The 27,645-nt window shown below is 45.6% G+C and overlaps 1 protein-coding gene across 6 annotated transcripts in view; it reads left to right on the top strand.

The window, feature by feature from the left end:
* LMO1 (LIM domain only 1) overlaps positions 1–27,645 on the top strand; it is a 506,754-nt gene that overhangs the window by 74,711 nt on the left and 404,398 nt on the right. For 2 of the 6 annotated variants that reach the window (XM_085646829.1, XM_085646831.1), the window contains exon 1: positions 9,545–10,111. The exons of 2 other annotated variants lie outside the window; for them this stretch is intronic. In XM_085646829.1, the coding sequence (XP_085502955.1) occupies positions 10,087–10,111 (25 nt within the window). In that variant the 5' untranslated portion in view covers positions 9,545–10,086. Of the gene's footprint in view, positions 1–9,543; positions 10,112–27,645 lie in introns of those variants that run through there. 2 more of the 6 variants (XM_085646834.1, XM_085646833.1) reach the window with 2 other exon arrangements.

The following is a 27,645-nucleotide window of genomic DNA, read 5'->3' as shown; positions in this document are numbered from 1 at the left end:
ATGAGCTTTAAAGTGGGGGATGAGGTAATGCTTAGTATACCTTACATAAAATCCGCAGAAAAACAAAAAATGTAGTAAGGTTTGTTTGCAACCATTGCCACATGGGCAGACTGTATCCTCCAGATTTTTGTTGTAGCCGATAGGGAAACATAGGAAATATTTTACACTGTTGTCCCTAAGGCGAAAGAGCAGACGCCTGTTCCATCTCCCAATAATTTTCCTTAAATATTCCTGTGGTTTTGAATAGTTAGTGTCGACTGTACTCGGGATGGACATATATCTAATGATAGAAGGTTTACTAAACTCTGCCTTTGCTCTATCAGTACGATATAGGGCATATAGTGCATCCCTTGCTGATTTTAAGATTATGTTTTCGGCAGCAAGGGGAAGGGAAAAGCTATGTTCTAGACGTATACTGGACAAGCTTTTGTGAACGGCGTTAAGCCAGGGTATATGTTTGCCCCTATCGCAACTCAAGCAGTCCATTATAATTCGTTGTGTTAAAATGGCTGCAGGATTGCGCCATATCTTCAGCCAAAATAAGGCGGGGCGGGATTTGATAAAATCTTCTACATAATGTAGATTCAATTCTTTATGACACAAAAAGGTAGGTGATGAGATTTGTGCCCCAAGTAACCTTCTGCAGAATCTATTTTCTTCTAATTGTATCCCGCTGCAGTCCGTGAACCCCCATACTTCAGAGCCATAAGTCGCAGTAGGCAGGCATTGGGTTCTATAGATCTGCAGTAGAGGGGTCACAACATCGGCCTTTTTTGGTTGTCCCAGACTCATTATAGAGTTGATTGCCAAACCTAATTTATTTCTACCTCTGGCTACATGCGATTTCCATGAGCCTGTGTCAGAAAAGACTAAACCAAGGTAGGGAAAAGTGCTCGTGCTTTTTAAAAGATCTGTTCCGATCCTTATATTCTTTATACTGTATTTTTTAGGTCCGCAAGACATTATGAATGATTTGTTAAAATTGGTGCATAGTCCCAAATCTCCCATAAAAGATACAAAACCAGAGATTAAAATACGTAAAACTTTAGGTGTGCGGCCCATAAGGACCGCATCGTCTGCATATAAAAGTGCAGGGTACAATTCGCCGTTAATTTTAGGTACATCGCTAGATAATTTGATCAGAGAGTTGTTCAATTCGTTAATATAAAGAATAAAAAGCAGAGGGGCCAAGACACACCCTTGTCTGACCCCTCTGCCGATTAAGATATCCCTAGAAACCTCGCCATCGTTATTAATCCTCACCCGTGCTTTCAAGTCTCTATGCAGATATGCCAGAAAGTGTACAAGTGCATTGTCCAATCCATAGTTTAAAAGGATCTCCCATAGGCGTGAGCGATTGACAAAATCGAACGCTGAAGTTAGGTCCATGAAACCCAAATATAAGGGTACTTTTTTTGCTACTGTATATTTCCCCAGTATAAGATTTAGATTTAGACACTGTTCAACCGTGCCAACGTGGCTCCTAAAGCCCAGCTGGCAACAGTTTAAAATTTGTTCTTCTTCAGCCCAATTCCGGATTTTATTAAAAACGACTCGCCCCAAGATCTTCAGGGTGTTGTCGATCAAGGATATAGGGCGATAGCAGCAAGGGTTGGATCTGTCCCCTTTCTTAAAAATGGGTACTATTATGCTTGTGGTCCATGTTTCTGGGATAGGAGAATTTATCAGATTATTAAAAACATTGCATAAAAGAGGGGACCATAGATCTGGTTGAGATTTAATGAGGTCGATAGACAGCCCGTCTGGGCCGGGTGCTTTATTCCCTGCGCTTTCGTGTATGGCATCTTCAACTTCAGACAGTAATATAGATACGTGTGGAGGTAAGGGGAGATAATCAGAGCTTATTTGATTGGCCAAATAAATTTTTGAGAAGTGCTCTTCCCATACGTTGCTAGGTATATTGCAGCCTATGGGAGTGATGTTTGAGCCTGAGGATCTAAATGCTTTCACCTCTCTCCAGAACCCCGTTACGTCTTTGAGGGCTGCAGCGCGGGCGAGGGAATCCCACCGTTCCTTTAACACCATCTCTGCGCGGATTTTAATTGCGGACTTATAACGCGCTCTCAGGAGCTTAACTAATGCCACGTCCCTGGGTTCGGTTTTTAGAGCGTCACGTAAGGACCTATTTGCACTAGAGCAAGTGTTGTCGAACCATCTGGGGCTCATGCTCTGGGTCCTCACTGGCTTCGAGATTTCTGATTTTATACCAGCACACAACGTAGTAAAAGCCTTAATGATGTCTGCACCGGGGCAAGTACTAGACAAACATGTCTCTATAGATGGGCGGTGGGATTTTATAATACGGGCCAGTAATGCATTATTGTCTATCCCCCTCCACATGACTTTCAACTTGTCAGTGGATAGTGTCAGGTCTTTGGCCCCTATTTCTTTACGTTTTCTGGATTTGTTAAAAAATCTAATAATGGTAAAAATTGGATTGTGATCGCTATAGCTAGTACCTAAAACTTCGGCCTTAACTAAAAAATTTTCGAGTGAAGCTGAAATAAAGATATAGTCAATGGTGGATGAGCAGCCACGTCCTCTATAAGTCGGCAGTGGGGGGTTAACTGGGTCGAGGCCGACTTTTACCATTACATCGACTAAATCATAAGTAGATAAATAGTTATACAATTCATTGCCTCTGCTGCAAGGAGTTTTCCCAGTACTGGTTGTGGCAAATGTGTGTGTACTGTTATACAGATGGGCATTGAAGTCACCCCCCAGGCAAATGCCATCTAATTTACCATATTTTCCATCCTGCGTCAGGGTATCGATGAATTCAAATAACCCGATAAAGTTTTTGTTGGGCACAGATGTAAAGTCGTTGTTATAAAAATTAATTAGACAGACCGTAATTCCATGCGTGTAAATCAAGGCCTGGACATTATCATTGTTAGTATCTATAGGTTTGATACTGTTACCTTCAGTGATTTTTATCCATATCGATAAACCCCCGCTTGGCCTACCAGAGTTAGGGATAGATGCAAGTTTGTTATAGCATGAAAAGCCCTCAAGTAATAGGTTACTAGTGCACCAGGTTTCTTGGAACATCAGGATATCGAATCGATTGACCATATTGACCCAATCATTTGTATTCAACTTCGCTTTCAGGCCTGCAATGTTCCAACTGAGTATATTCAAATTTTGATCATAAGGTTTGGGAACAGTGGTCGTAAAGAAAGTGACTAGTGCAGGTTCGACCGTCCGTGATCCCAACGGATTATCAGTGGGACTATGTTCGGCTATATCAGGGTTGTCACACCTGGGGCTCAATACTGATGTTTCTGTAATAATAGGGTTATGTATTGGTCAATCCTGGTTATCCAAGTCAGATAAAGTGCTAAACCTATTAAATAACTGAGGTGCCAGATTAGTGTTATTATATGGTGTTGCTCGGGGTCTGTAAAAGAAACCCAATGGTACAAGAATAATATTAGTGGGTCTGGTAAATGAATCACATGGGGCGTTCAACAGCCATTTGGCCAATAAAGGAGACCTTAAGGATATAACTATACAGTCTCCCGTGATGTGTTTGGTGGAAGGTCCCACCCAGGCCACCCTACGAACCATTAGGATGTCATTAGCGATCTCCCACCCGACACCCTTGTATTTATGTATCCAGTCCAGGCATTTGTTTTTAAGCTCATCCCACGACTCGGTCTGGTTAGGTCTTAGCGGGGGTACGCCAGCTAATATTGTTACATAGGGACAGGCTTCTGGAGGCAGCTGAAGGGTAACTTCCATACATTTATGTGCCTGTTGGGTGGCTAAAGGTCTGTTGGTTGTGTTAGGGACTAGATTTACGGGTCCGGATGTGGCTATAACGGTTGGTACAATAGAGGGGGGGGGCAGGATACCGGGTGGGTTGTTCAGAGTGTGTGCCTTGTGAGTATGATTGATTGATGGTAGATTTAGATTAACCCTCCCAGTACATTCGTTACACACGCTAGTTGGACCAGGCAGAGCACTATTGCTCAAGCCCTCTAACAGTCTGTTATGGAGAGCGTCGAGATCCTTTAGATGCTTTTCGCCTCTGGTTAGATCAATGGTCATGGACCCTTTTATCTTGGTTTCCTCGTTTTTTATAATGCTTTCCAGTCTGTCTAGTCTTTTAAAAATAACATTGAACTGGTTTACCATTAGGTCCTTCAATCGGTTAAAGGTGGAGTCCACTATAGTGTCAATTAGATTCCCATTCGGGTTTACAAGTGGGGAATTCCTTGGCACGGGCTCGGTTTGTGTAAGAGTGGAGGTACGGCCCGCTGTCAAAGTTGTAAGATCAGGGGTGCTTATTGCTGGGTGCACGATGGAATCAGTAGGAGCCCTACCAGGGTCATCCGAGCTTCGTGACCACATACTCATAGGCGTTGGTTGAAGTTTGTTGCAAGGGGGCTGTTTCCTCTTGCTTTTGGTGGTTTTACCAGGGCCCCTCTTCCTTTTCTCTCCCACGGTTTTTACTGATGTTGCGATGGAGTTGTTATCACTTGTGGTTCTAGGACTTTGCTGGGAATCAGAAATGGTGATTACAGCATCAGTCAATATGTGGCCCTCGCTGGTAGTTCCAGGATGTGCTGGTTTATTAATAATTACAGTAGGGATTAATGGTACAGGCATCACAGTCTCAGTTTCGTTTTCGCTAGAGCCCTCTTGCTGTTGTTGATATGGGGGTATATAGCCCATAGAGAGCCTCCTCTCAGTAATCTCGATTTCCTTATTAACTCTGTTTACAGCATCCTCCAACATATGCTCAAATGAGGTGGTAAGTGTGACGAGATTTCCACGTATAGGAACGATAGTATCGGAGCTGGGCGGGGGGGTCGCGTGTTCCATCATTCTACAGTGAGTAACCACTTACCCGCACTCACAGCTTAGGGGGGGGCCCCAGCCCAGCCTCGGCCAGCCCCGGACGGCCACAGACGGCCCGCCCTCTGCCCGGGCTCAGCCCTGCGCCGCCCGCGCGCGTCCGCGAGGCGGAGGGAGCTGCCCTCTTTTCAGCTCCTCCGGCGCGGGAATCAGGCAATGGGCGGAGTCGCAGGGCAAGCTGGGAAATGTGGTCCGCACCGCTCCGCGACCGCGCGGTGTAAAGGCACGGCGGCGGGTGCGACCACGACTGCAGGGCTCCGCTTGCTGATAGCAGGTAGGCAGGCAGGTGATGGATGGCAGCGTTTCTCCTCCGAGTTGAGAGTGGCTCAGTGATGCTTCCCCGCTCCCCAGTGGGGGCTGCCCTCTTTTCAGCTCCTCCGGCGCGGGAATCAGGCAATGGGCGGAGTCGCAGGGCAAGCTGGGAAATGTGGTCCGCACCGCTCCGCGACCGCGCGGTGTAAAGGCACGGCGGCGGGTGCGACCACGACTGCAGGGCTCCGCTTGCTGATAGCAGGTAGGCAGGCAGGTGATGGATGGCAGCGTTTCTCCTCCGAGTTGAGAGTGGCTCAGTGATGCTAATTTAAATATTATTTTTGGTGCTCCATAAAAGGATCCAAAATATGTGTTCTTTCTTGTGTATGGTCACAGAGGAGTTTGGCTGACTGAAGAAACTTTGCCTTCACTTTTCTAGCAGTGGCATGGCCAGACTGGGAACAGCAACCAGCCCTAGCAATGAGTTAAACTGGCCCCAGGAGCTGGGTGGTGGCTGCTAGTGAGAAGCACCGCTGCTGTAACAAAACTGGCTCCCGCCCTTCCGACCAACTGGAAAAACGCCTGGTGCTCGCTACAGCCAGTCCAGCCCTGAGCAGTGGTCCCTTGTATCTGCTATGCAGGATTTTCTCATTTTGTGCATTCAGCGTGCTAGGGTGGGGAACAATAAGCTCTTGGGACCTTCATTTGTAGGTCTGTCATCTACTAACTTCCTGGAAAAGGTTTTACACAAGAAAATCCGATTTGGGAAAAAGGGGGTGGTGATGGACAGAGTTTCTGAATGATGCAGAATACTCTTACCAAGTCAAGAGATCATGGTTTTAATCCATCACCGTTTTTTAGCTCACTGCACCATCCCAGCTCAGAACCTGGCTACATGCAAATTAGTCTGTACCTGTCCCAGTGCATGATGGGAACAGGGCAAACCAAACTACCAAGCCAATTCTTATACTGGAAAGGAAACAAGCTTCCGGGGACCGGTTTCTGGCATCACAGCCTAACAAGACACAACACAAGAAAATCCTACTTTTTAAAAATGGCATTTTCGAACACACAATGTGAAAAACACCTTTCCTTAAAGATGTATTTTTAAATTCTGAGTGCAGAGAGCCCAAACTCCAAATCTCTAGCTGTTCCCAATTGAAAGTTACGCTTGTAAAATGTTACACAGCAGCTCCAATGCTAGTCAATGTGAGAGATAGTCCTTGCAATAGTGAGGAATTAAATTGGCAGTATTTCACTATCAGGACATGTAAACCCACCAGTACATGTCATACCTTTCACATACACTGCACCCTGCCCATGAGGGTACTTTGGGCCTACCTTTGGGGTGCCTTATTTGTAGTAAGAAGGAAGGTTAGAGCCTGGCAAGTGGGTGCCAGGTTGACATGGCAGTTGAAAACGAAACTCAAAGACACTGCAATGGCAGGCCTAAGACAAGGGTTACTTGTGTGGGTGGCACAACTGGTGCTGCAGGCCCACTAGTTGCATTTGATTTGCATGCCCTGGGCACCGCAAGTGCACTTTACTAGGGACTTACCAGTAAATAACATATGCCGGTCATGAAGAACCAATCAGAATTACAATTTTTACAAAAAGCATATGCACTTTAACACTGAGCAGCATTGGTAAAGTGCCTAGAATTATATAGCCAACAAAAAGAGATCAGAAAAATAAGAGGCAAAAAGTCAGGGGAAAAACTGTAAAAAGGGCTAGGTCCAACAACAATTAAGACTCAAAAATATATATATAGATAGGTTCGTTTTGTTTGAGATTCGGGTATTTTAATTGGCTAAGAGTCCCTGGTTGGTTCTGGGCCACCCACTATTTATCTAATACAAACTGACAGGTAATATCTATTAAAGTCCATCTTCTACTTGTATGAGCCACAGTGAAAATAGTGCTATCCAACAGACTGAATCTGTGAATTCTATCTACTTTAGGACTACCAACCTACACAAGAAACACTGCAGTGGGGAAGCGACCAACAGCACAACTAGAATATAAGTGGTTGTACTCCCTCTTCTAGCCGTGGGGGGTTCGTCAAAGCAAGGCTCATTGACTTCACACTCTATTCATATTGTTAGTCAGAACCAGTTCTCGATCTCTAGATATGATTGGTGGAACACTAAGGTAAGAGTTTTGGAGCATGGGGGGGAATAGGACAGGAGCAACCTGCCCCAATAACAGAGGTTGCAGCACCTTGATTGTATTAGCAACATCCTTGGCCATTTTAGCTGTATCCTGCAATGTATGCCCAGAGTGAGTCCTATTGAGCAGTGCAGCGATGAAGGCAGCGCCCACTTAAAATATGTAAGCAGCATCCATAACTATCTTGATAGGTGTTTTGGCTTTCCATTTTTATTAACCTGAATTCTGATTGTTTGGATATTCATATGTATAAGAAATGTAGTGGACATGGGAAACATATTGAAATGGGTTTTGCCTCTAGCACAGTGTCATTGTAGATTCGTAGCAATGTTTTCTGCTGAGCAATAAGTATAGACAGGCCCTGTCACTTCTGTGACACAAATACTTGCCTCCACATCATCGAGTGTTTCAACCAAGCAAATAATATTTGTGTGGCATAGAAAATGTATTTATTTCATAATAGAAAACAATGTGTCTTGGTGTCCTGACTGGCCATGAGGTATGGATTAACCGTTTTAGACAAAAAAAAATGCCTAAGGTGAAGGTTTTGCACAAACCCAGAGGGAAAGCTCATAGGATGCAACGCTGGCAGTCTCTGGACCGGGAGCTGGAGGGCATAGGAAGAGGAGAGCAAGTCACAGAAAGCCCGAGCCAGGCTCAAGCCAGAAGCCTACCTCTGGTTCATCTGGGGGTCATCTTGGACCTTCGAGCCTAAAACGAGCCGAGCTTTCATGTGGTTTCTGCTGTCGCCCATGCTAAGCCACATTACAGATGTAACAGTGAACTTTGATGTACATAGTGAAATAGAAAGTGATATGGATATAGAGACTGAATTGCAAAATGTGAACAAGAAACATTGGGATCAATCCATCCCCCACCCCGACCAATTTGTATGATCCTAGGCAAATATTTTTTTTTTACCAGGCCTCCTTTTTCTTCATTTTCACATAGGATGACTACCTTCTAATATGTGAGTTCAGGATGCGCCCTGTTTGTTTTGATAGTAATATTGCCCCAAATATAATAAGAATCTAGGGCCCGTATTGGGTAAGGGTGGCAGCGTGTTTGCCTCTTAGCTCATTTGTGGCATCGTCATCATTGTGGGGTGGGGGCATGAATGTGTCTAAGCCTTTTGCTTAAAAACTATCACTTTTATATAATGCCTCTCCCCCCAGTGATGGAATCAGATGTACTATAGTGACACCCAACTGCATATCAAAGAAATACACTTTTGGATTTTAAGACACTTTATCATATTTGAACATGATATTTATTTTATGCCTGATATTTTCAGGGCTCGGCTCGTACATTAGCTTTTCCAGCAGAGCCAGGTCCGTGGCTCCGGCTCTGACTCGTCTCCTGTTAATTTGTTGGCTCGTGAAACTCCAGGCAGGAGGAGATGCTAACCTTGGCACTGGGGAACCAAGTTAAGATCTCAGCCTCGGCTCAACATCCTGCGATTCTGGCTATATAACATAATGTCGCCGTGCCTAAACATGTATAAGAGTTTGTGATCGAATAAAGCACTCTGGTGCAATCGGGTCAATTACTGCTATATAAAACTGCAAAAGCAAAACATTAAAGAGCCAGGGCATACGAGAACCCTTAGTGTGCGCTTTAGCCATGAACAACTGGGCTATCATAATGCATTGTATAGAGTTACCGAAATAATCATGCAAACAAATTATATTTGCAGAAAATAAAAAAGCAAACAATATGGCCCTGATTCCAACTGATATAGTTCTTTGTATGAGTATTCACGCGCCGAGATGCACCGATACAACATTCTTTCACTGTAAAGGCCGCCCTCTGTTATCATTAAAGCGTTTATTCTTTTTACAGTATCTACCTGCAGACCAAGGCAGCATGTGGCGCACGTTTTGATAGCGGAATGAAACTTTCTAACGATTTGGCACGAAAAAAACACAACAGTTGAGGAAAGAGTTAGTGATGGCGGTGGCAAAGGAGATGTTGCAAATACGAAATTGAGACTTTTGCGGAATAAAAAACTCTCGTGAATATTTGTGTGTCATACAAAGATGCCAGCTCGGATAACGCTGTGGACAATCACGCTGCCTTCGCTCTGCTATTAACACTCAATGTCGTACATTTGCGAGAGTAACGGCAGATGGCGCAAGTGAGCTGAAAACTCTTGCATTTACCATCAAACCTTGTCAGGAACAAGCGGGTTCTCTGGGAAATACGTGGTGAATTTATTCTGTAGGAATAATGCACACGCTCAGAAATCGAGACTCGGAGGAAGAGCGGCAGCAGACGGGAGTCGTGCATTGTGTCCCCTCGCTGAACATTTAGACAGAGAGACAGATTAGAACGAGGGAGGGGAAAAAGGCTCGAAAAAAAGCTTTGAAACTGTGTCGTTACAGCAGAGACCGAACAGATGCAATTACATTAAAACCGATTACACTGTGCAAATTGAACAATCTCGGAAGGTGAGAAGCGAGGACGCGCCTCCGATCTGATCCGTCTCCTCTAAAGTGCAGTTTTACTTCCTTTTGATTCCAAGGCACAGAAGTAGGTGACACTGCGTTTGATATCGCAAAGTGCTTCACTTGGGAGTGTAATTGTAGCTGAGTGCAATCTGGGTTAAAAGCCGGCCGAGCGGCGGGGTAATTAGAGCTCACTCGCTGCTGCAGGACAATTTGGTCGACTGTAGCTCACCGGAGCACGGGGGAGCCGGCACTGTTCTTCGGAGCAGCCCCCACCTCGCCCCCGCCTGGAGTGGAGCGCCTGTTGGGGACCAAACATCGCCTGCCCCCGGAGATGATGGTGCTGGACAAGGAAGACGGTAGGTGTGCCGAGGCTGCCCGGCGCGTCCCGGCCGCCGTGCGTACATGTGTGACCTGAGTGGCTCGTGGCCGGTCCTGCATCCGCCCCCCCCCCCTCCCGCACCCAGCCGGCGCCTGCCCCCAACCACTCCACGGCATGTTTACTCTCCTCCGCGACACAGGGTGCCTATCATTTCCCGTCCTTAAGTGAATATGGATTGATTTTCTTCGCTTTTTGTTGCTAACCAGTGTAAATGCCGGAGTCGTTTGTGTCGACTGACCTCGCATGTGGACGGAGGCTATTTGTTTTCTTCTCAGGTGTTTGGAAATGCGTCTGTTTCTGGGCTTTACTTTATCGTACTTGCCAGTGATTTTAGCTAAATGGTTAAGCTTGTTGGTTCTTTATCTGTTTCTGCTTTCTCTGTGAATGTAAATCTGCTTTTAGAGGCTCGCAGCTTGGCTAAAGTGCTTTGCGGAGTGTGTCGGCTTATTGTAAGATCCTGTCCCCCAGTGTGGAAGCGACTATAGGAAGGAGAGTGGACGCAGAGTGCTGCTTTACGCATGCCATATGCTGGCTATTTTTTGAGGAGAGATAAAGAAGTCATTTTGACTTGAATGTTGCTGAAAGTGTGTGCCTACATCGCTGACAGGGAGCCCAGGAAAGTTGGGACCTTGGCTTTAATTTACTACGTTTCTGTGCCTCACATTCTAACGAAGTGGTAACAAGTGTACAGTCCGCTGTCCAGCACTGTGGCACAGTATGCTTTCACCAACTTTGGGGCTGCTGTGAGCTGGCTTTGGCGTGACTCCTCTCTCGCCTTCGAGGCAGTCCGACTATAGCAGAAATGTTGTATGCAACTTTACTTTATTAACATGCATTCTAAGGCGCTTTACGGCTTCTAGGCATCGTGAATAGCAGGTGCTACCACTGCCTAATTTAACGGTACTCGAACGGCTCTTCTCCTTGGAGCGAGGCCAGCAGAATGTCAATTAAGAAAAACCTGATGAGCTCGCCTCCCTTGATGTGCTGCTTGTAATAACTGTTCTTGTGCGCTTTTAAGAGAAGAAATGCTGCGAGGCGCCGGCTCTTTTCAAAGCATGGCTAGATTCTCTGATAACTTAATTTGCTGTTTCAGTTTTATTTCTAGTTACTTCAAAAAAGTCCCACCGTTTGCAAAATCTGCTTTCAGATTCTAGGAGACGTGTCCTGCTGCTCAGATTGGGGGGAGGGGCTGTATCATAGAAGGCCTGTGCAGTGCCCGCTGGATAGAGAGTACAGTGAGCGCACCCTTCCCCTCAGGTCCCCATACAGGAGTTCTGAAGCGGTTTTGGACAGTGCAATAGTGCTGCACTGCTCTAGCGTAGCAAGGTTGGCACGGGTCCTGGTGCAAGCATGGATAACGAGCATAACGCGGGGTGGTAAAATACAGCAATTAACAGGGTTCCGTGGGCTCCGGTGCCACTGCACCTGCTGCACCAATGGCGGCTGCACTGCTTCACTGGGGAGATGACATTTCAATCGCCGCTGCAGCTTCAGGATGTTTACCTGTTGGAGACATCCATTTTCCCTGGAGTTTAAGTAAAGTGCACACATTGTATTTTGTGTGTTTGGGCAGATGGCGTTGCAGCTACAAGTTGTCTAATTTAAGTGTTGCGCGACTCCTTTCAAATGCCGAACTTGACTTTGAATTGTGTTTCCTGGTGATCTGCACTTGTTTCTCAAGCTTGGCGTTGGTGACCGGCGCTTTTCACTTGCTTTGAAACTTGCCCCGACTCTCCCCGTAAGCGGCCTTTTCTGATAGGCTCTGCTTAGACCTGGTGTGATGCGTTCTCTCCACCCCAGCCACCGGGTCACTGGACAGTGTCAGTTGGCACTTAGGAGCACTTAGTCGGCCATTAGCATGGCAGCACAGCACAGCACTTGCCAGGATGTTACCAAGGAAGAAGGCAAACGATTCACTGAAAGGCCGGACACTGTGTCAGGTGCAGTGAACCGGGGGAGGACATCGGGACACTTGTTTTTTCTCCTGTTTTGTTTATACGAAGATCAAAATGGCATTTTGTGGGATTTCCTTTGAAACTAATATTAGGATATTGAATGGAAGTGTCATATTCTGAAACGCTCTTAGTGATACAGTCAATGATAATGATTTCAAGTGGAGAGAGCGAGCACCTTTTAATGCGCTCAAAATCATTGATTGCCAGGTATGCAGCGAGAGCCTCTCTCCGGCTCCCCACACATGCACAACAGCGCGTCTTGCTTCCGTCTGCTTCGATTGTTGGTTATATATGTATCAAAATCGTCATACAGAAAAAAGCCACTAGCATCTGCTCTCACACAACTCGTAAACACACTCTGTGGTCAGTTGCAGTGCTAAAGCCAATTTGTTCTTTCAGGACGATAAATGTGGTGTGTTGTCCCATCCTTTGAATCTCTCTGCGTTATGCTCTTGTCTCCAATGCTCCTGGATACGTCCAGGAAGCACTGCTTCTACCATGTAGTGGAAATGAAGCTCTGCTTTGTTCCATATATATGTATATATGTGTTAGCCGAAACGCGTCATGATCGACTGCACCATTAACTTAAAATAAACGCTGCATTGGCCAAATCAGCACATCATGTTGTCTGTTTCTCTCGCCATGCTTGAATGCACACAGGAGTGGCAATTGGATATATATATATATATATATATATATATATATATATATATATATATATATATATATATATATATATATATTATGACGACTTCAAGGAAGATCTTGGAGGTGATTATCTGATTAATATATCAAATTTCAAGAATCCACTCTCAAACCTCAACGTAGTGCTCATACCCTGACATGCTTTGTAAGGCCTGTGACTGAAAAACAGGCGTCTATAATCGCAGTCAACATTAATTTGCCACTATTTTAAATTAAATATCGATTTAAAAAATAATAATATTTTTAGGCCAAGATCGCCGTTAATCTTTAACCCTAACTGCTTTTCTCAATCATTAGTCTTTCTAATGTAAAAAAGTATATTCATATACTAGTCACAACTCCCAATAACGGCCCTTTCGTAAGGGTTTTGCCCGCTGCAGGCAGTGCATTACGATCACCGACATTAAGAAGGACTTGTGTGGCTGAGATGGAAACGTCTCAGCGGTGGCCAACAAGCACATTTTTCCAAGTTGATGGTTGATCAGCGGCAAGTAGTTCTCAAGAATTGATAACACTAATGTTCCAATGGTGGTTAAAATCTCCCACAACTGAAAAAATACAATTATGCCAGGCAGAAATTAAAAAGGAGAACAGAGAGCAAGTTTTCAGGGTGTTAAGGATTGCAGTGAGTGAAAGGTGACCTGTTGGGTGCAGTCTTTAGCTCTGCTGTTGTTGGAGAAGTGGTCTTGCAGAACCTGTACAGTTTGTTTCATTGGGGGCAAAGCAGTTACCTGGCTATTACTGTTTAGTACATGAAGTGAGGTTGATTGATTGACTGTCTGTTGCCAGCTTGAAGTTTCGGTGCTGTCGAAGGGGTGGTCATAGTGAATACGCGTTCCAAACAAATGACTTGCGTATAAGCAATCGAAAGTAGAGCAACACCACAGTCCGTCGATTGTCTCTCACTGTTACAGGTGTTGCATCTGTGGCACGAGCAGACTTTAGCTGATACAGATCCCCTTATATTGATGCAGAGCACCTTCCATTGATGCACACAGCTGTTTGCTGATGCAGACCACCGTTTGCAGGGTTGCACTTCTGTTCTGTGAAGCAGACCACCTAGCCATTGTGTTAATGCATACCTCTGCTCGCTCATGTAGACCACATTGTAGTGATGCAGATCAACTTGTATATACGCACACCTGTTCACTTACGCATACCGCCTTTTATTGATGCCTTCCTCTGTTAGCTCGTGCAGACTACTTCATGCTGACACAGGTCTACTTTCGTTTAGGCACACCTCTGTTCGAATATCCAAACTGCCTTTTATTGATGTGCACCTGTTCCCTGATGAAGACCACCTTTTATTGATGCCCACCTGTTCCCTGATGAAAACCACCTATTATTGATGTGCACCTGTCACCTGATGAAGACCACCTTTTTCTTGATTCGCACCTGTTCCCTGATGAAGACCATCTTTTATTGATGCACACCTGTTTCCCAATGAAGACCATCATTTGTTGATGGACTCCTATTTCTTGATGAAGACCACCTTAGTTCGCAAATGCTGACCACCCTTTAATCGATGCACATCTTCTTGCGCTGATGCAGGCCTCCACTTGCTGTTGGAGACCACCTTACACTGATGCAGATCCACTTTATTGGGGCACACTTCTGTTCGCCGATTCAGATCACCTTATGTTGATAGAGTCCAACTTCTATTGATCCACACCTCTTTTTGGTTATGCAGACTACCTTTTTATTGAAGTATTGTTCTATTCGATTATCAGACCAACATTCATTGATGTACACCAAAACAAAATTAATCAATTGCAACTTTGAATTTTGAAGTGATTTACATCCATATTTCACAAATTCATTCAAAATCGTTCAGGCTTGTGTGATGAAAAATTATTTATTGACAATACGCAAGATATTCACACCAACGTAGCCAACGTGTTTCGTCCCTTCTCTCGAGACTTCTTCAGGGCTACAAGACACAGGTGACATATACAACTAAAAAAACATATTTACACAAGCTTAGAACACAGAGCATACTGCTTCAAAGTATTATTACAACACTTCAAAATTCAAAGTTGCAATTGATTAATTTTGTTTTGACCAGAAAAGACAATATTTGGTAAAACAATAAATAGTGAGTGCTGATCTATTTGGTGTACAAGTGTGTGGATTATATCCACGTATGGGGACCTAGGAGGCTGCTTTCCCTTGATCTGAGCACCACTCATTTTTAATATACCCTACAGCTTGATAGGTGCGGTATCTAGAGTCTAGGCCTCTTTTTGTAAATCGTTTGTTACTCATTGATGTACACCTTTATTCGCTGATGCAGACCACCTTTTATTAATGCACACAGCTGTTCACTGATGCAAACCTCTGTTCTCTGTTGTAGAGCACTTTTTATTGCACACATCTGTTAACTGATGCAGATAACCTGCTATTGATGCACACCTCTGGTTACAGGTGCAGACAACCTTCTATTGATGCGCACATCTGTTGACTGATGCATTCCTCTGTTCGCTGATGTAAAGCACTTTTGATTGAGCACACCTCTCTTCACTGTTGTAAACCACCTTTTATTGATGAACACATCTGTTCACTGATTCACACCTCTGTTTTCTGATGGTGAGCACTTTTTATCGATGCTCACCTCTGTTTACTGATGCAGACAACCGTCTACCGATGCACACCTCTGTTCACTAATGCAGACAACCGTCTACCGATGCACACCTCTGTTCACCGATGCAGACAACCGTCTACCGATGCACACCTCTGTTCACTGATGCAGACAACCATCTATTGATGCAAACCTCTGTTCACCGATGCAGACAACCGTCTACCGATGCACACCTCTGTTCACCGATGCAGACAACCGTCTACCGATGCACACCTCTGTTCACTAATGCAGACAACCGTCTACCGATGCACACCTCTGTTCACCGATGCAGACAACCGTCTACCGATGCACACCTCTGTTCACCGATGCACACAACTGTCTACCAATGTACACATCTGTTCACTGATGCAGACAACTGTCTACCGATGCACACCTCTGTTCACTGATGCAGACAACTGTCTACCGATGCACACCTCTGTTCACCGATGCAGACAACCGTCTACCGATGCACACCGCTGTTCACCGATGCAGACAACCGCCTATTGATGCACACCTCTGTTCATCGATGCAGACAACCATCTACCGATGCACACCTCTGTTCACCGATGCAGACAACCGTCTATTGATGCACACCTCTGTTCATTAATGCACACAACCATCTATTGATGCACACCTCTGTTCATCGATGCAGACAACCGTCTACCGATGCACACCTCTGCTCACCGATGCAGACAACCGTCTACCAATGTACACCTCTGTTCACCGATGCAGACAACCGTCTATTGATGCACAACTCTGTTCACCGATGCAGACAACTGTCTACCGATGTACACCTCTGTTCACTGATGCAGACAACTGTCTACCGATGCACACCTCTGTTCACCGATGCAGACAACCGTCTACCGATGCACACCGCTGTTCACCGATGCAGACAACCGTCTATTGATGCACACCTCTGTCCATCGATGCAGACAACCATCTACCGATGCACACCTCTGTTCACCGATGCAGACAACCGTCTATTGATGCACACCTCTGTTCATTAATGCACACAACCATCTATTGATGCACAACTCTGTTCATCAATGCAGACAACCGTCTATTGATGTACACCTCTGTTCACTGATGCATACCTCTGTTCGCTGAATGTAGAGCACTTTTTATCGATGCACACCTCTGTTCACTGATGCAGACAACCGCCTATTGAAGCACACCTCTGTTCATCGATGCAGACAACCGCCTATTGATGCACTTTTCTGTTCATCAATGCAGACAACCGTCTACCGATGCACACCTCTGTTCACCGATGCAGACAACCATCTACCGATGCACACCTCTGTTCACCGATGCTGACAACCGTCTATTGATGCACACCTCTGTTCACCGATGCAGACAACCGTCTACCGATGTACACCTCTGTTCACTGATGCAGACAACTGTCTACCGATGCACACCTCTGTTCACCGATGCAGACAACCATCTATTGATGCACACCTCTGTTCATCCATGCAGAAAACCGTCTATTGATGTACACCTCTGTTCACTGATGCATACCTATGTTCGCTGAATGTAGAGCACTTTTTATATTGATGCACACCTCTATTCACTGATGCAGACAACCGCCTATTGATGCACACCTCTGTTCACCGATACAGACAACCGCCAATTGATGCACACCTCGGTTCATCGATACAGACAACCGCCTATTGATGCACACCTCTGTTCACCGATGCAGACAACCATCTATTGATGCACACCTCTGTTCATCGATGCAGACAACCGCCTATTGATGCACACCTCTGTTCACCGATGCAGACAACCGTCTACCGATGCACACCTCTGTTCATCGATGCAGACCACCCCTGATACTGTTATTTGATCCTGGTGGACCTTATCTGCACTCAGACTCTAAGTATCTACTCCCTATTCTGAAGGCTTAATATGCCTGTTATTTTTGGTTTATGTATGAATCAATCTGCCAACAAGCTAAGAGTTGGAAAAATGGATCTGTTCTTACATGGATTTAAGTGATATCCCCATCTGCAAATATGTCATAAAAGACTGATCGTACTGTGGCATTAGGACAAGTGCAGCTTAATAAACAGATTTCAAAAACAATTCCCTGCCTCGGCTTACGACAAACTCTTGACATGTTTAGCTCCTTTAGACTACAAATGTGTCCAGTGAAACATATATCCGATAAGCGCTTAGAACTTAAAGCGCGTGCCAGATCAGTGCCGTTTAAAGGGACAATCGCCCTCGTAGTTATCTTAACAAGCTCCTGGCATTCATATTGCTGTCTGCTTTTCATGATTTGCTGCATCCATAGCTATCTGCATGCATTTCTACCACTGTGACTGAGAATAGTTACTCTGTGAGAACTGTTTAACTGAGAAAAGACTTCGATTGGTGTCAAATGCATTGTCGAATTCACCACAGGTGTAGGATATTTTATTATGGTGTTACGCTATACATTTTCAGTCTAGGTAACTTTGCTCATATTTAGCTGCCCATTGAAGAAAGTGTTAAGCAAGTGTGAATTCTAGTGAAGCACTTTAAGGGCCTGATTACGACTTTTGCGGTGCGGCGCCGGGTCCGTCCCACTGCAGCATCGCCAAAGCTGTGGTCGGGCAGCCCCCCAGATTAGGAGTTTCCTTATGTCTGATGGGCTTTTTTTTGGGTTCCCACTGGGATGCCTCTAAAAACAGGCACTGCAATGGGAATGCCAACAACAGTTCCTGCACGGTATGGACTGAAAAGTCCATGCCGTGCAGGAACTGGTGTGTACAGGGGGGCACATGTTGTACCCTCCGCTGTGCATCCACAGGGTACATATGGACCAGGGGGCCCTGTAAGGACCCCTTTGTTATCTCTGCCAGTGTTTTCATGGAGGAAGAACCGCCATGAAAACCCTGGCGGGGAGGGAACTCCTAATATGCTTGGCGGGACCATGGCGGTCACACCAAGCATATTGATGCCTCTACACAGCTGCAACACTGCCAGGGAAGGGCGGTTCCCTGGTGGCTGCGCAGGGGTTGTGGCAGTCTCATCACCCATATTATAAATACTGCGCCCCGCGAGTCTAGTGATCTGTGGCCTGCCAGACTCGTAACTGGGGTCTAAATGTTCTCTTAATTTGTGTTGACTGACTTTACACATTTCTTGAGCTATAACTGATTGCATCACACGATCCAGCTGCAGTTGATCCGCTGAATGACTCCCTGGAAGACAGCAGGAGCTGCACCGGGGCTGTTGATGTCTCTGACAGACCACACTGGGTCTTCTTGCAAATCCGATTCCGTGCCCTTCCGGCAGTACAGTCGTTAGATCACTAGCGCCACCCAGGTGAGCAAGGATGCTTGAACAAAACACCACTCACTGCGTCCATTAAATTACTGCATACTTTTGTTTTTAATACTTTATTTTCAATTTTGATGCAACCAAACAAAATCCAATGACATCTTGTTCAATCATTGCACGACCAGAGCACAATAAAATGACTGCACTCTTTAAATTAAATAATCCAACACGTGCCAAATGATGTCCTCCTTCGAGCGCAAGGCTGTGCCCTGGACCATCTCTGCTCTGAAAGAGATGTTGGGAAGCAGGGCTCCCTCTCAGTCATACCAGGGTTGGATTGGAAACAGTGACCTTCTGTGGTGTGTCCCATAGAGAGCAATTTGGAACTGGTCTGTCTGTGGCCGGGGCCCAGATTCATGCTGGGGGCAGTGTTTGGCGTCTCTAACAGTGTGAACACTGACCTTCTTACAAAGTTACTTTTCAAAATTGTGCTGCATTGAAGCCCCGGGGCCTGGCTATGATACTTCTGTAGACACTACTGCATATTGGCTTTTGGGCTTTACATACTGGAACTCTAATGACAGTGGCCTGACTTAGTGCCTCACATTAGGGGGCAATGTGAAAGTAGTTGAGCTATGATACTTGACATACTGTAAAAACAATCCTGGCTGTGGTGGTTTATATATTAGTCATTGTGAAATCCTACCTAGATGATGGTGTTATCCATATTTGGGGCTGAGAGGCACTGACCCTAATAATTTGCGGTTTTAAATACCGAACAAACATTGATAATGGACTGGATATGGTTCTACCTTGTATGCTAGTGCATTCTGCAAACTGGCGTGGAAAGAGACAGCATTGAAAATAAATGGCATCATGACATTACCTGCACGATGCTGCATACTTCTATAATATTAGTAATCTGAGTGCTAGTAGTAAACAGAATCACCTTCAGCAAAAGCGGTAGCAACATCAATAGCCACTTAGCCTCGTTCATTGACCCAATGAGCATCCTTAGCCTATTTGAACTTCAATGACCCCTCTTGACAATTTGCATGATAAGCAGACGGCCAGAATACTACACTAGTCCCTTAATAGTATTGGCCATGCCCAAGAATACCCTTGAACAGCTGAGCATCGCTCTGCTACACATAAGTATATAAGTGACCATTTTTTAGGTCTCGCATAAAGCAGCGCATGCGCTGCCTCTGCGAGGCATTAAGTAATAAGTATTACTACTGAAACTCCACCCATTGCATCTCACTTTGTTTTGTCACTTGCCATTGGTTACATCTGGCATTGCTCTTTTTATGTAGCTCATGTATTGGCTGGTGGTCCGAAACGTCACTTCCGTTTTGCTTCCTTTGAGCAGGAAGCAGCACTGACCAACTACAGTTTAGTTCCGCTGCTCCGCATTATCTACTCAATTTGGGACTACTTCCTTGTTTATTTTCCACCGCCGTTCACCACTAGCTGCTGAGTTTGGAAGTGTTGGCATTTTCTTTTCCTGTTCCGCCCCCCTCCCTTTGGTCGTGTTATCCATCCTCCCGCCCTCTTTCCCGTTGTCAGTGTCACCGTTCCCTTTGTTCCCGCCCCCCTCCCGCTGTCCGTTTCCCCGTTCACTTTGTTCCGCCCCCCTCCCGTTGAGAGTGTTCTCCATCCTCCCGCCCCTTTCCCATTGTCAGTGCCCCCGTTCCCTTTGCTCCCGCCCCCTCCCGCTGTCTGTTTCCCCGTTCCCTTTGTTCCCGCCCCCCTCCCGCTGTCCGTTTCTCCGTTCACTTTGTCGTTTCTCCGTTCACTTTGTTCCGCCCCCCCTCCCGTTGAGTGTGTTCTCCATCCTCTCCTCCTTTCCCATTGTCAGTGCCCCTGTTCCCTTTGTTCCCGCCCCCTCCCGATGTCTGTTTCCCCGTTCCCTTTGTTCCCGCCCCCTCCCGCTGTCTGTTTCCCCGTTCCCTTTGTTGCCGCCCCCCTCCCGCTGTCCGTTGTTTGGCAGCTTGTTACAGATTAGAGTCTGTTATGGTCTCCTTTGTACCTTTTAGTAGACACTGGGGCCTTTGGTTTGTCAGAATTTACATATTTCCTGCTGAAAACAGCCATATTTATCTTCAATGTGTAAAATATAAATGCCTACCTCACACTGTCTTTCAGATGTGGTAGGTAACCTTAATAGCGTCACATCCGCCTTGAAACAGACATCTCGAACTATGAGGAAAGAGTTTTATTAAAGTTTACAAGATGCAGTTTGTGTTTAGATGTTTTCGTTTTTGTGCCACTCTTGCTTTCTTTTGTGTTTATGCCGTTTTAGTTGGGGCATTTCACCGAGTTGTTCTTTATTTCTTTATTATTATTAACCAGGACCATGGCTCGTTGTGGCAATTGTTGAATTTGAACAGGCTTCACTAATGCTGGCTTTAGAGCATAACTCATAACATTGTGCATATTTCCATTATTCTCTGCCCCATTACAATTATGGGATGGGAGATGGCTTTAAGTGTTTTTTAACCCTATAATTATAATGCATTGGAAGTTTGTTGCTTTTCCCATCTACCCTATGAATCTAATTTGTTTGAAGATTTCACTGCGGGTAGTCTTTCTCATTGTCACTTTTGAATGTTAAATAGTGCTTGAGCTGCCTCGAAGCACTGGGAGAGACCGGACATTCTAAGGAAGGAACAGGAAATAGGGTAGATAGGAAAATGCCATTTTGGGTGTTCTTGCAAAGGTTATGCCACCCAAATCCTGTTTCAGAGTACTGCAAGACTCCTAATCCTCCCTCTCACATTCCTCCAATACCTAGTGCTTTGAAGCATCCTTATTATGGCCTAAGGGCTATAGAAGAGACCAGTGTGGCTTACTTATTACGCAATGACGAATCTATATCCAGGTGCCCTTAATACAGCTGGTTTAAGCCCTTTTCTCTGTTAGAGTCCAATTGTCCAACCAGAGTCGCGCTCTTCGTTACCTCCTGAAGCACAGCGCTGCTGTAATGGCGCTAGTGGTGAAGTGATGCCACTGACATGAGAACAGAACATGTCAGCGGGGTTGACTTCCAGCTATGCCTCAGTAGCACAAGTTGGGAACAATTTGGGTAAAGCCATTTGCGTAGAGCTTTTGGGAGAGAAGCGTGTATTTGTGTCTTCTCTTGGGGGCTGCGCAGTGGAAGTGATCGGTTGTGATGGTCTTCAGATGTGGTATGTTTTACATGATTCTTTCAGCACAATGTTTCCTCATTAATACTTTCATCCACTTCGAGATTACAATAGTCAGTCAGTTTGAAGTACTTGGTGTAGTTGTAATGTGGCTCAAGGAACTGTGAACTAGTGAAACCACTTCAAGTAGTTCTATGGTCAACAGATCTGCACCAGAGATGGTTCCTCAAACATGGCGACTGCATAGAGTTCAGGGGAGCCCGGACTGCCTCTGTGTGCATTCACATCCCGTTCCCCCATATACAATATTGAGCAAAGCAATATGGAAGGAGGCTGTCATGCAGACTTAGCATCCTTAAAATGAATACTGAATTAGAATATTGGTGATGGGAGGCAAAGGCTGGTTAATGACAAAGATCTCCAGATACTCTGGCATTTTGTGTGTGATTTGAACTCATATTTTCACTTTTGAGTATATACATAGGCGTGTCTATTTTTCCGTAATATAAAGAGGCAATATCATCAACAGTGTCCATGAGCAAAGGGGCGTAGCACAGGCCCCTAAATCCCCAACGATGCAGGCGGGCGGACCTTCAGGGGCCCCCCAATACTTCAGGGCCCCCCGTTAAACCCAAGGCTAATGAATCTGTAAATTATGGGAGACGCAGGAGCACCTCATTACATTCTACTGAGGGGGGCCCATTATTTTGCGTTACACCACTCTAGGGCCTGCAACACCTTTTGACAGTTTTGGTTTTTTAGCGTGTGTGCACACATTGGCGGTACTTGTATAGTCTCGGTAGGTCCCAGGATTTGCTTGTTAACTGTAGTCCAACAGATGCACTAAGTGAGGATTGTATGCAGCGGTGGAAGTACATTAACAAGCTTTGCAAATGCAACAGGTCTCGCATTTGTTGGAGATGAGTAATTGGCATTACAAATGCCAAGGTTTTAAGGTCGAGCCTGGGCAGCACATGCGCTGCTCTGCAACATATTTTATTGGAGTATAGCATGGAAGCTCCGCCAATATTTGTCATTGGCTTGTGTCATTGTCCTAAGTAATGCTGGCTTCTGATTTGTTAATAGGCTTGTTAGTCCCTCCTTAGTACCACCTTGTCTTAATTTGTAATCTCCCATGAGGACTGGCCCTTTTACTTTGGTTGTTACACAGTTCGTCTTTTTTAGTCTGTAAGCGCTATTTTCTTTAATGAGTTTCTCCTACTGTAGGCACAAACATGCTTTCCTGCAGCATTTGCGCTTTCACTTTCTGAGCAGCCCTGGACAATGGTGGCCGCTTCTTTGAATATGTCTTGCATTTACAAAAGTTTGAGCTATTTAAATTGTAAATGATAATGCCTTTTATTTATGTGTTAATCAGCAAAACAGATCAATAAAAGGCATTGTCATTTATAATGCCAATAGCTTAAACTCTGGCAAATGCGAGACCTATTGCATTGCAAATGCTTGTTTATTTTCTACCCATTTTTCTTTTAAATTTGAGAGTTTTATATAGCGCGAACTAGACCCGAGACATCAGGTATCAGAGCGCCTTACATAGCACCAGTTTCGTTACAGAAGGACACAGTGATTTGCCCAGAATCACAGGATGTTGAGCGTTCTTGCCGAGACTCGAACCCGGTCCTCCAGCTTTGAGTTTAACCGCTTTAGCCATAAGGCTACATCCACTCCCCATTGCAATCAGCTCCTTTTGTTCTTTTGCAGTACTTTTCTTTGCTCACAAATTATTAATACCCATACTCTTGGATAGACTATTAACCAGCGGTGGTCGGCGCAGGTAAGCAGGGTGGGGCGGGGCAGGGTGCGGCAGGGGTGAGAATGCGACAGATGACGAAATATTTATTATTTATTTATTTAACTATACCTATTCCGCCGTCTGTAGACATCCTCCCTTTCCGCCCCTGCCCACCCCACTGCGTTTACCTGTGCCGAGGTTGTTAACCAGGGCCACTGGAATTATGCGGCACGAGAAGACCAAAGTATGTGGCAGGGTTGAGTATATTATGCAGCAAGGAAAGGCAAATGATCCAGCAAAATGTGGCACATTTTGGGATACTATTTGTAAGAAATTGGGTTACTGGTTGACTGGGGTGTGAGCCCTGGTCAAGCAGCAACCACAATCCTTCTCAGGGTAAAGAACAAGTAAACTGCAAATTAACCTCTGCTCAACCCCCTTGTAGCTTGGCACAGAGCAATAGGGCTTAACTAAGAAGCAATGTGTAAAGTATTTGTGTAACACTCCAAACAGTAAAACAGTGAAAACACCACACAAATGAGGGCTCCGCACAAGGTTTGGAAAATAGAGCAAAATGTAATAAATAAAACGACCAAAATGACAAAAAACCAATTAGTAGAACCATAGGTAGTGAATTTTAAGTTCTTAGTAAGAATAGCTCCAAGAGGTGTTAAGCGGCAACTGTGGATATCTGGTTGTGCTGGACTGGGACAAAGCCACAAGTTCAGTCTAAGGGCGATGGAGAGCTACATGGACCCAGTTAGACTTGCTGAACTAAAGTACCCTAAATACTGGGTTGCGGAGCATTGTGTAGATCCACTTTGAAGATGAGTCACGCAGCTGAAGAAATGCATCATTTCCGACATGCGGCGAGGCTCTGATATGAGAGCGTGCACATCGAGGATCCCATCGATGGGGCATGCGATGGGAAGTCTGGTGCTGTGGATGCATCAGCAATGGCAGTTCCAAACACCGGTGGTGGCAGCAAATCGGGTCTTTTGCGATTGGTCCAATCCACACAACAGCGGAGATGCGTCAGTTCTGTTTAGGGTTATGCTGTGCAGCAGATGAGATGGGTTGGTCCCGTTGGATCCAACTAGAATGGTAAAGCACCTTAAGCCCACTTCCAAGGGCCCAGGACTAAGGTGGCACCACTTGGCAGGGTAGACTTACAGACGTTAGAGTCCAGGTGCAGAAGCAAGGTTGTAGAAAGCCTGATATGTACACGAGGCTTCAAATGAGGAGGCTGGCCAACTGGTCCTTGGAGTCACTCTGGGTGTAGGGTTCAAGAAATGCAAGTCCAGTCCTTCTCACCCAGGCAGCAGGGCAGCAGGTAGTGGGGGCAGCACAGCAAATTCCAGCAGAGTGTAGTTCAAGAGAGTGGCAGTCCGTCAGCAGCACAACAGCCCTTCTCCCTAGCAGAGTATCCACAGTACCAGAAGTTTACTGAAGTGGTGGTGTCTGAGGTCCAGTATTTGTACCCAGTTGTGTCTTTGAAGTGGAGGAGACGATTCCAGAGGTTTCCCTTTGAAGTCCCCAGGCATCCTGCCTCCACTGTACTGGCTCCACACTTACTACAAGGGGTATGCAGCCCTTTGTGTGAAGACAGGACACAGCCTACTCAGGTGTAAGTGGGGCTGTGCCCAGCTCCTCCCACCCAGCCTGCCAATGATGGCCCATCCAAGCACACCTAATCTTCCTATTGGGTGTGGCTGTAAAGGAGGAATACACAAAGTTCAACTGTCAGCTATTCTCAGTCATGTGACCAGAGACAGGCTAGAGGCAATAAATGGCAAATGCAGGAAAATTCCAACTTTCTAAAACTGAAATTTTTCTGAATTGCAATTTAAATCCGACTTCATTATGAGTGAGGATGAGTGATGAGGATGAGTGAGGATTTTAAATTGTGATTCCAGAGTGTTAGATTTGGGGGTCTCTAGTTGGCATAGGTAGGTACCTTTGACCAAATAGGAACCCTTGCGTCTAGTCAGGGTAAGGGGCTACACTTCTAAAATAACCCCTGCTCACCCCCTTGGTAGCTTGGCACGAGCAGGCAGGCTTATGTCAGAGGCAGTGTGTAAAGCATTTGTGAACACATACAGTAATGCAGAGACAACACTACAGATGGACACCACACAGATTGTATTATAAAAATAAGTATTTTTATATAGACTTAACACAAGACCAAACAACAAAAAATTCACAATACTGTACTCAAAAATAGACTTTAAAATGGTAGGAAATAGCTCAGTTCTCTTAATATTGTAAATGCGACACTTTACTCTCAAAGTACCTTGGATGCATAACGCAAAGCAAACAAAAGGGTCGCAGGGAAGGTGATGCGTCGGTTCCTTACACTCAGGGGAGTGGATGCGTCGGTTCCTTACTGCTGCGCAGGGGAGTTGATGCTCGCTTTCTTACTGTGTGGGGAGGTGATGCGTCGGTTTCTTACTGCTCTCTGGTACAATGCGACAGGATGGCGCCTCGATGCGATACTTCTCTCCGGTGCAATACGACAAAATGGCGTCTTGGTTACGATGCAACAAAGTTGATGCGATGTGTGCATGCCCGACGGCCGTCCGGCGACTCAATGATCTTCTGAGCCGTGACAGGCCCTGCGACACGCTTCTCCGGTGATGCGAGGGCGATCTCTGTGTTGGCGGCACGCTTCTCCGCTGATGTGACACGCTTTGGTGATGTGATGGAGACAGCGGCAGCGACTGCATACTTCCTTGGCGATACGATGGCAACTGCTGCGGCGGCGACACGCTTCTCGTCATTGAGTCGCGCTTCCAGCTCCCAGTGACACGCAGTCTCTCAGAAGTCCCAGCACAACAGCATGCACTTCAATTCCCAGCAAGGGAATTCAGGGAGGAGCTGGTTGGTGAAGACTTGTATCGCTGAGAATTCAGGCAGGAGGCAAGCTCAACGTTCAAGCCCTTGGAGAGTCTTCTTCAAGTTGATGAAAAGCACACTCAGTCCTCTTCTCCTTTCTTTAGCAATGAAGCAACCACTGCAGGCCATCCCCAAAATACACAGCACAGGGAAAGTCTCCTCCTTCAGCTTCCTGGTTCTTCTCCTCTGCAAAGGTTTGTCTTGATTCCCAGAAGTGATCTAAAGTTTTGGTGTCTGGGTCCCCCTTTTTATACACCAAAATCCTTTGTCTCTGAAGGCAGAGAGTGTCTATACCTAGTCCAAACTAGTTCTGGTTGCATCCTGCCAGTGTACACCCTCTTCCTTTGTCAGTGTGGGCCAGGGTCTCCAGACACACCACAGGAGGTGGAGCCAGCATTGTGGAAGGCAGGCACAGCCCTATTCAGGCCCAGGTACTTCTCTTCCCACCACTCCTCATGCAGAAAGGTCTATTCAGCCTTGTGCTGACTCACCCTGTCTCCTGGAGCCACCCAGCCCCTGTCACTCAGAAACCAGACATGAAGTACACAACCTAGCAGAGGCAGGCTTGGATAGTTAGGCAAGAAAATACCTACTTTCTAAAAGTGGTATTTTCAAATACAGAATGTTAAAACCAACTCCACTAAAAGATGTATTTTATCATTCTGAGTTCAGGCATGCTAAATTCATTTTTCTTCCATGTTCCCTGGATCAGTTATGATTATAAGGTGTTATAATCAAACTGCCCATTCTGGCCTATGGTAGCAGGTAGCCTTGCAATAGTGAAAAACAAAAATGTCTGTAATTCACTATTAGGACATGCCACACACACATCAGGGCATGTCCTACCTTACCTACAATGCACCCTGCCCTTGGGCCTACCTTAGGGGTGTCTGATATGTGGAAAAGGGAAGGTTTGGGTACTGGCAAGTGGGTGCACTTGCCAAGTCAACATGGCAGTACCAGCCTGCACACAGGCTCTGCAATGGCAGACCTGAGACACACTTTACAAGCTGCTCCGGTGGGTGGCACAATCAGTGCTGCAAGCCCACCAGCAGCATTTGATTTACAAGCCCTAGGCACACGCAGTGCACTGTACTAGGGTCTGACAAGTAAACTAAATAAACCAATCATGGAGTCACTAATCCATACATCAATTTAACATAGGGAGCACTTGCA

The sequence above is a fragment of the Triturus cristatus genome, chromosome 3_2 (genome assembly GCF_964204655.1).
Source record: "Triturus cristatus chromosome 3_2, aTriCri1.1, whole genome shotgun sequence".
NCBI classification, from domain to species: Eukaryota; Metazoa; Chordata; class Amphibia; order Caudata; family Salamandridae; genus Triturus; species Triturus cristatus.
Note: the sequence above shows the minus strand (reverse complement) of the source record. Positions and strands in the feature narration are given on the sequence as shown.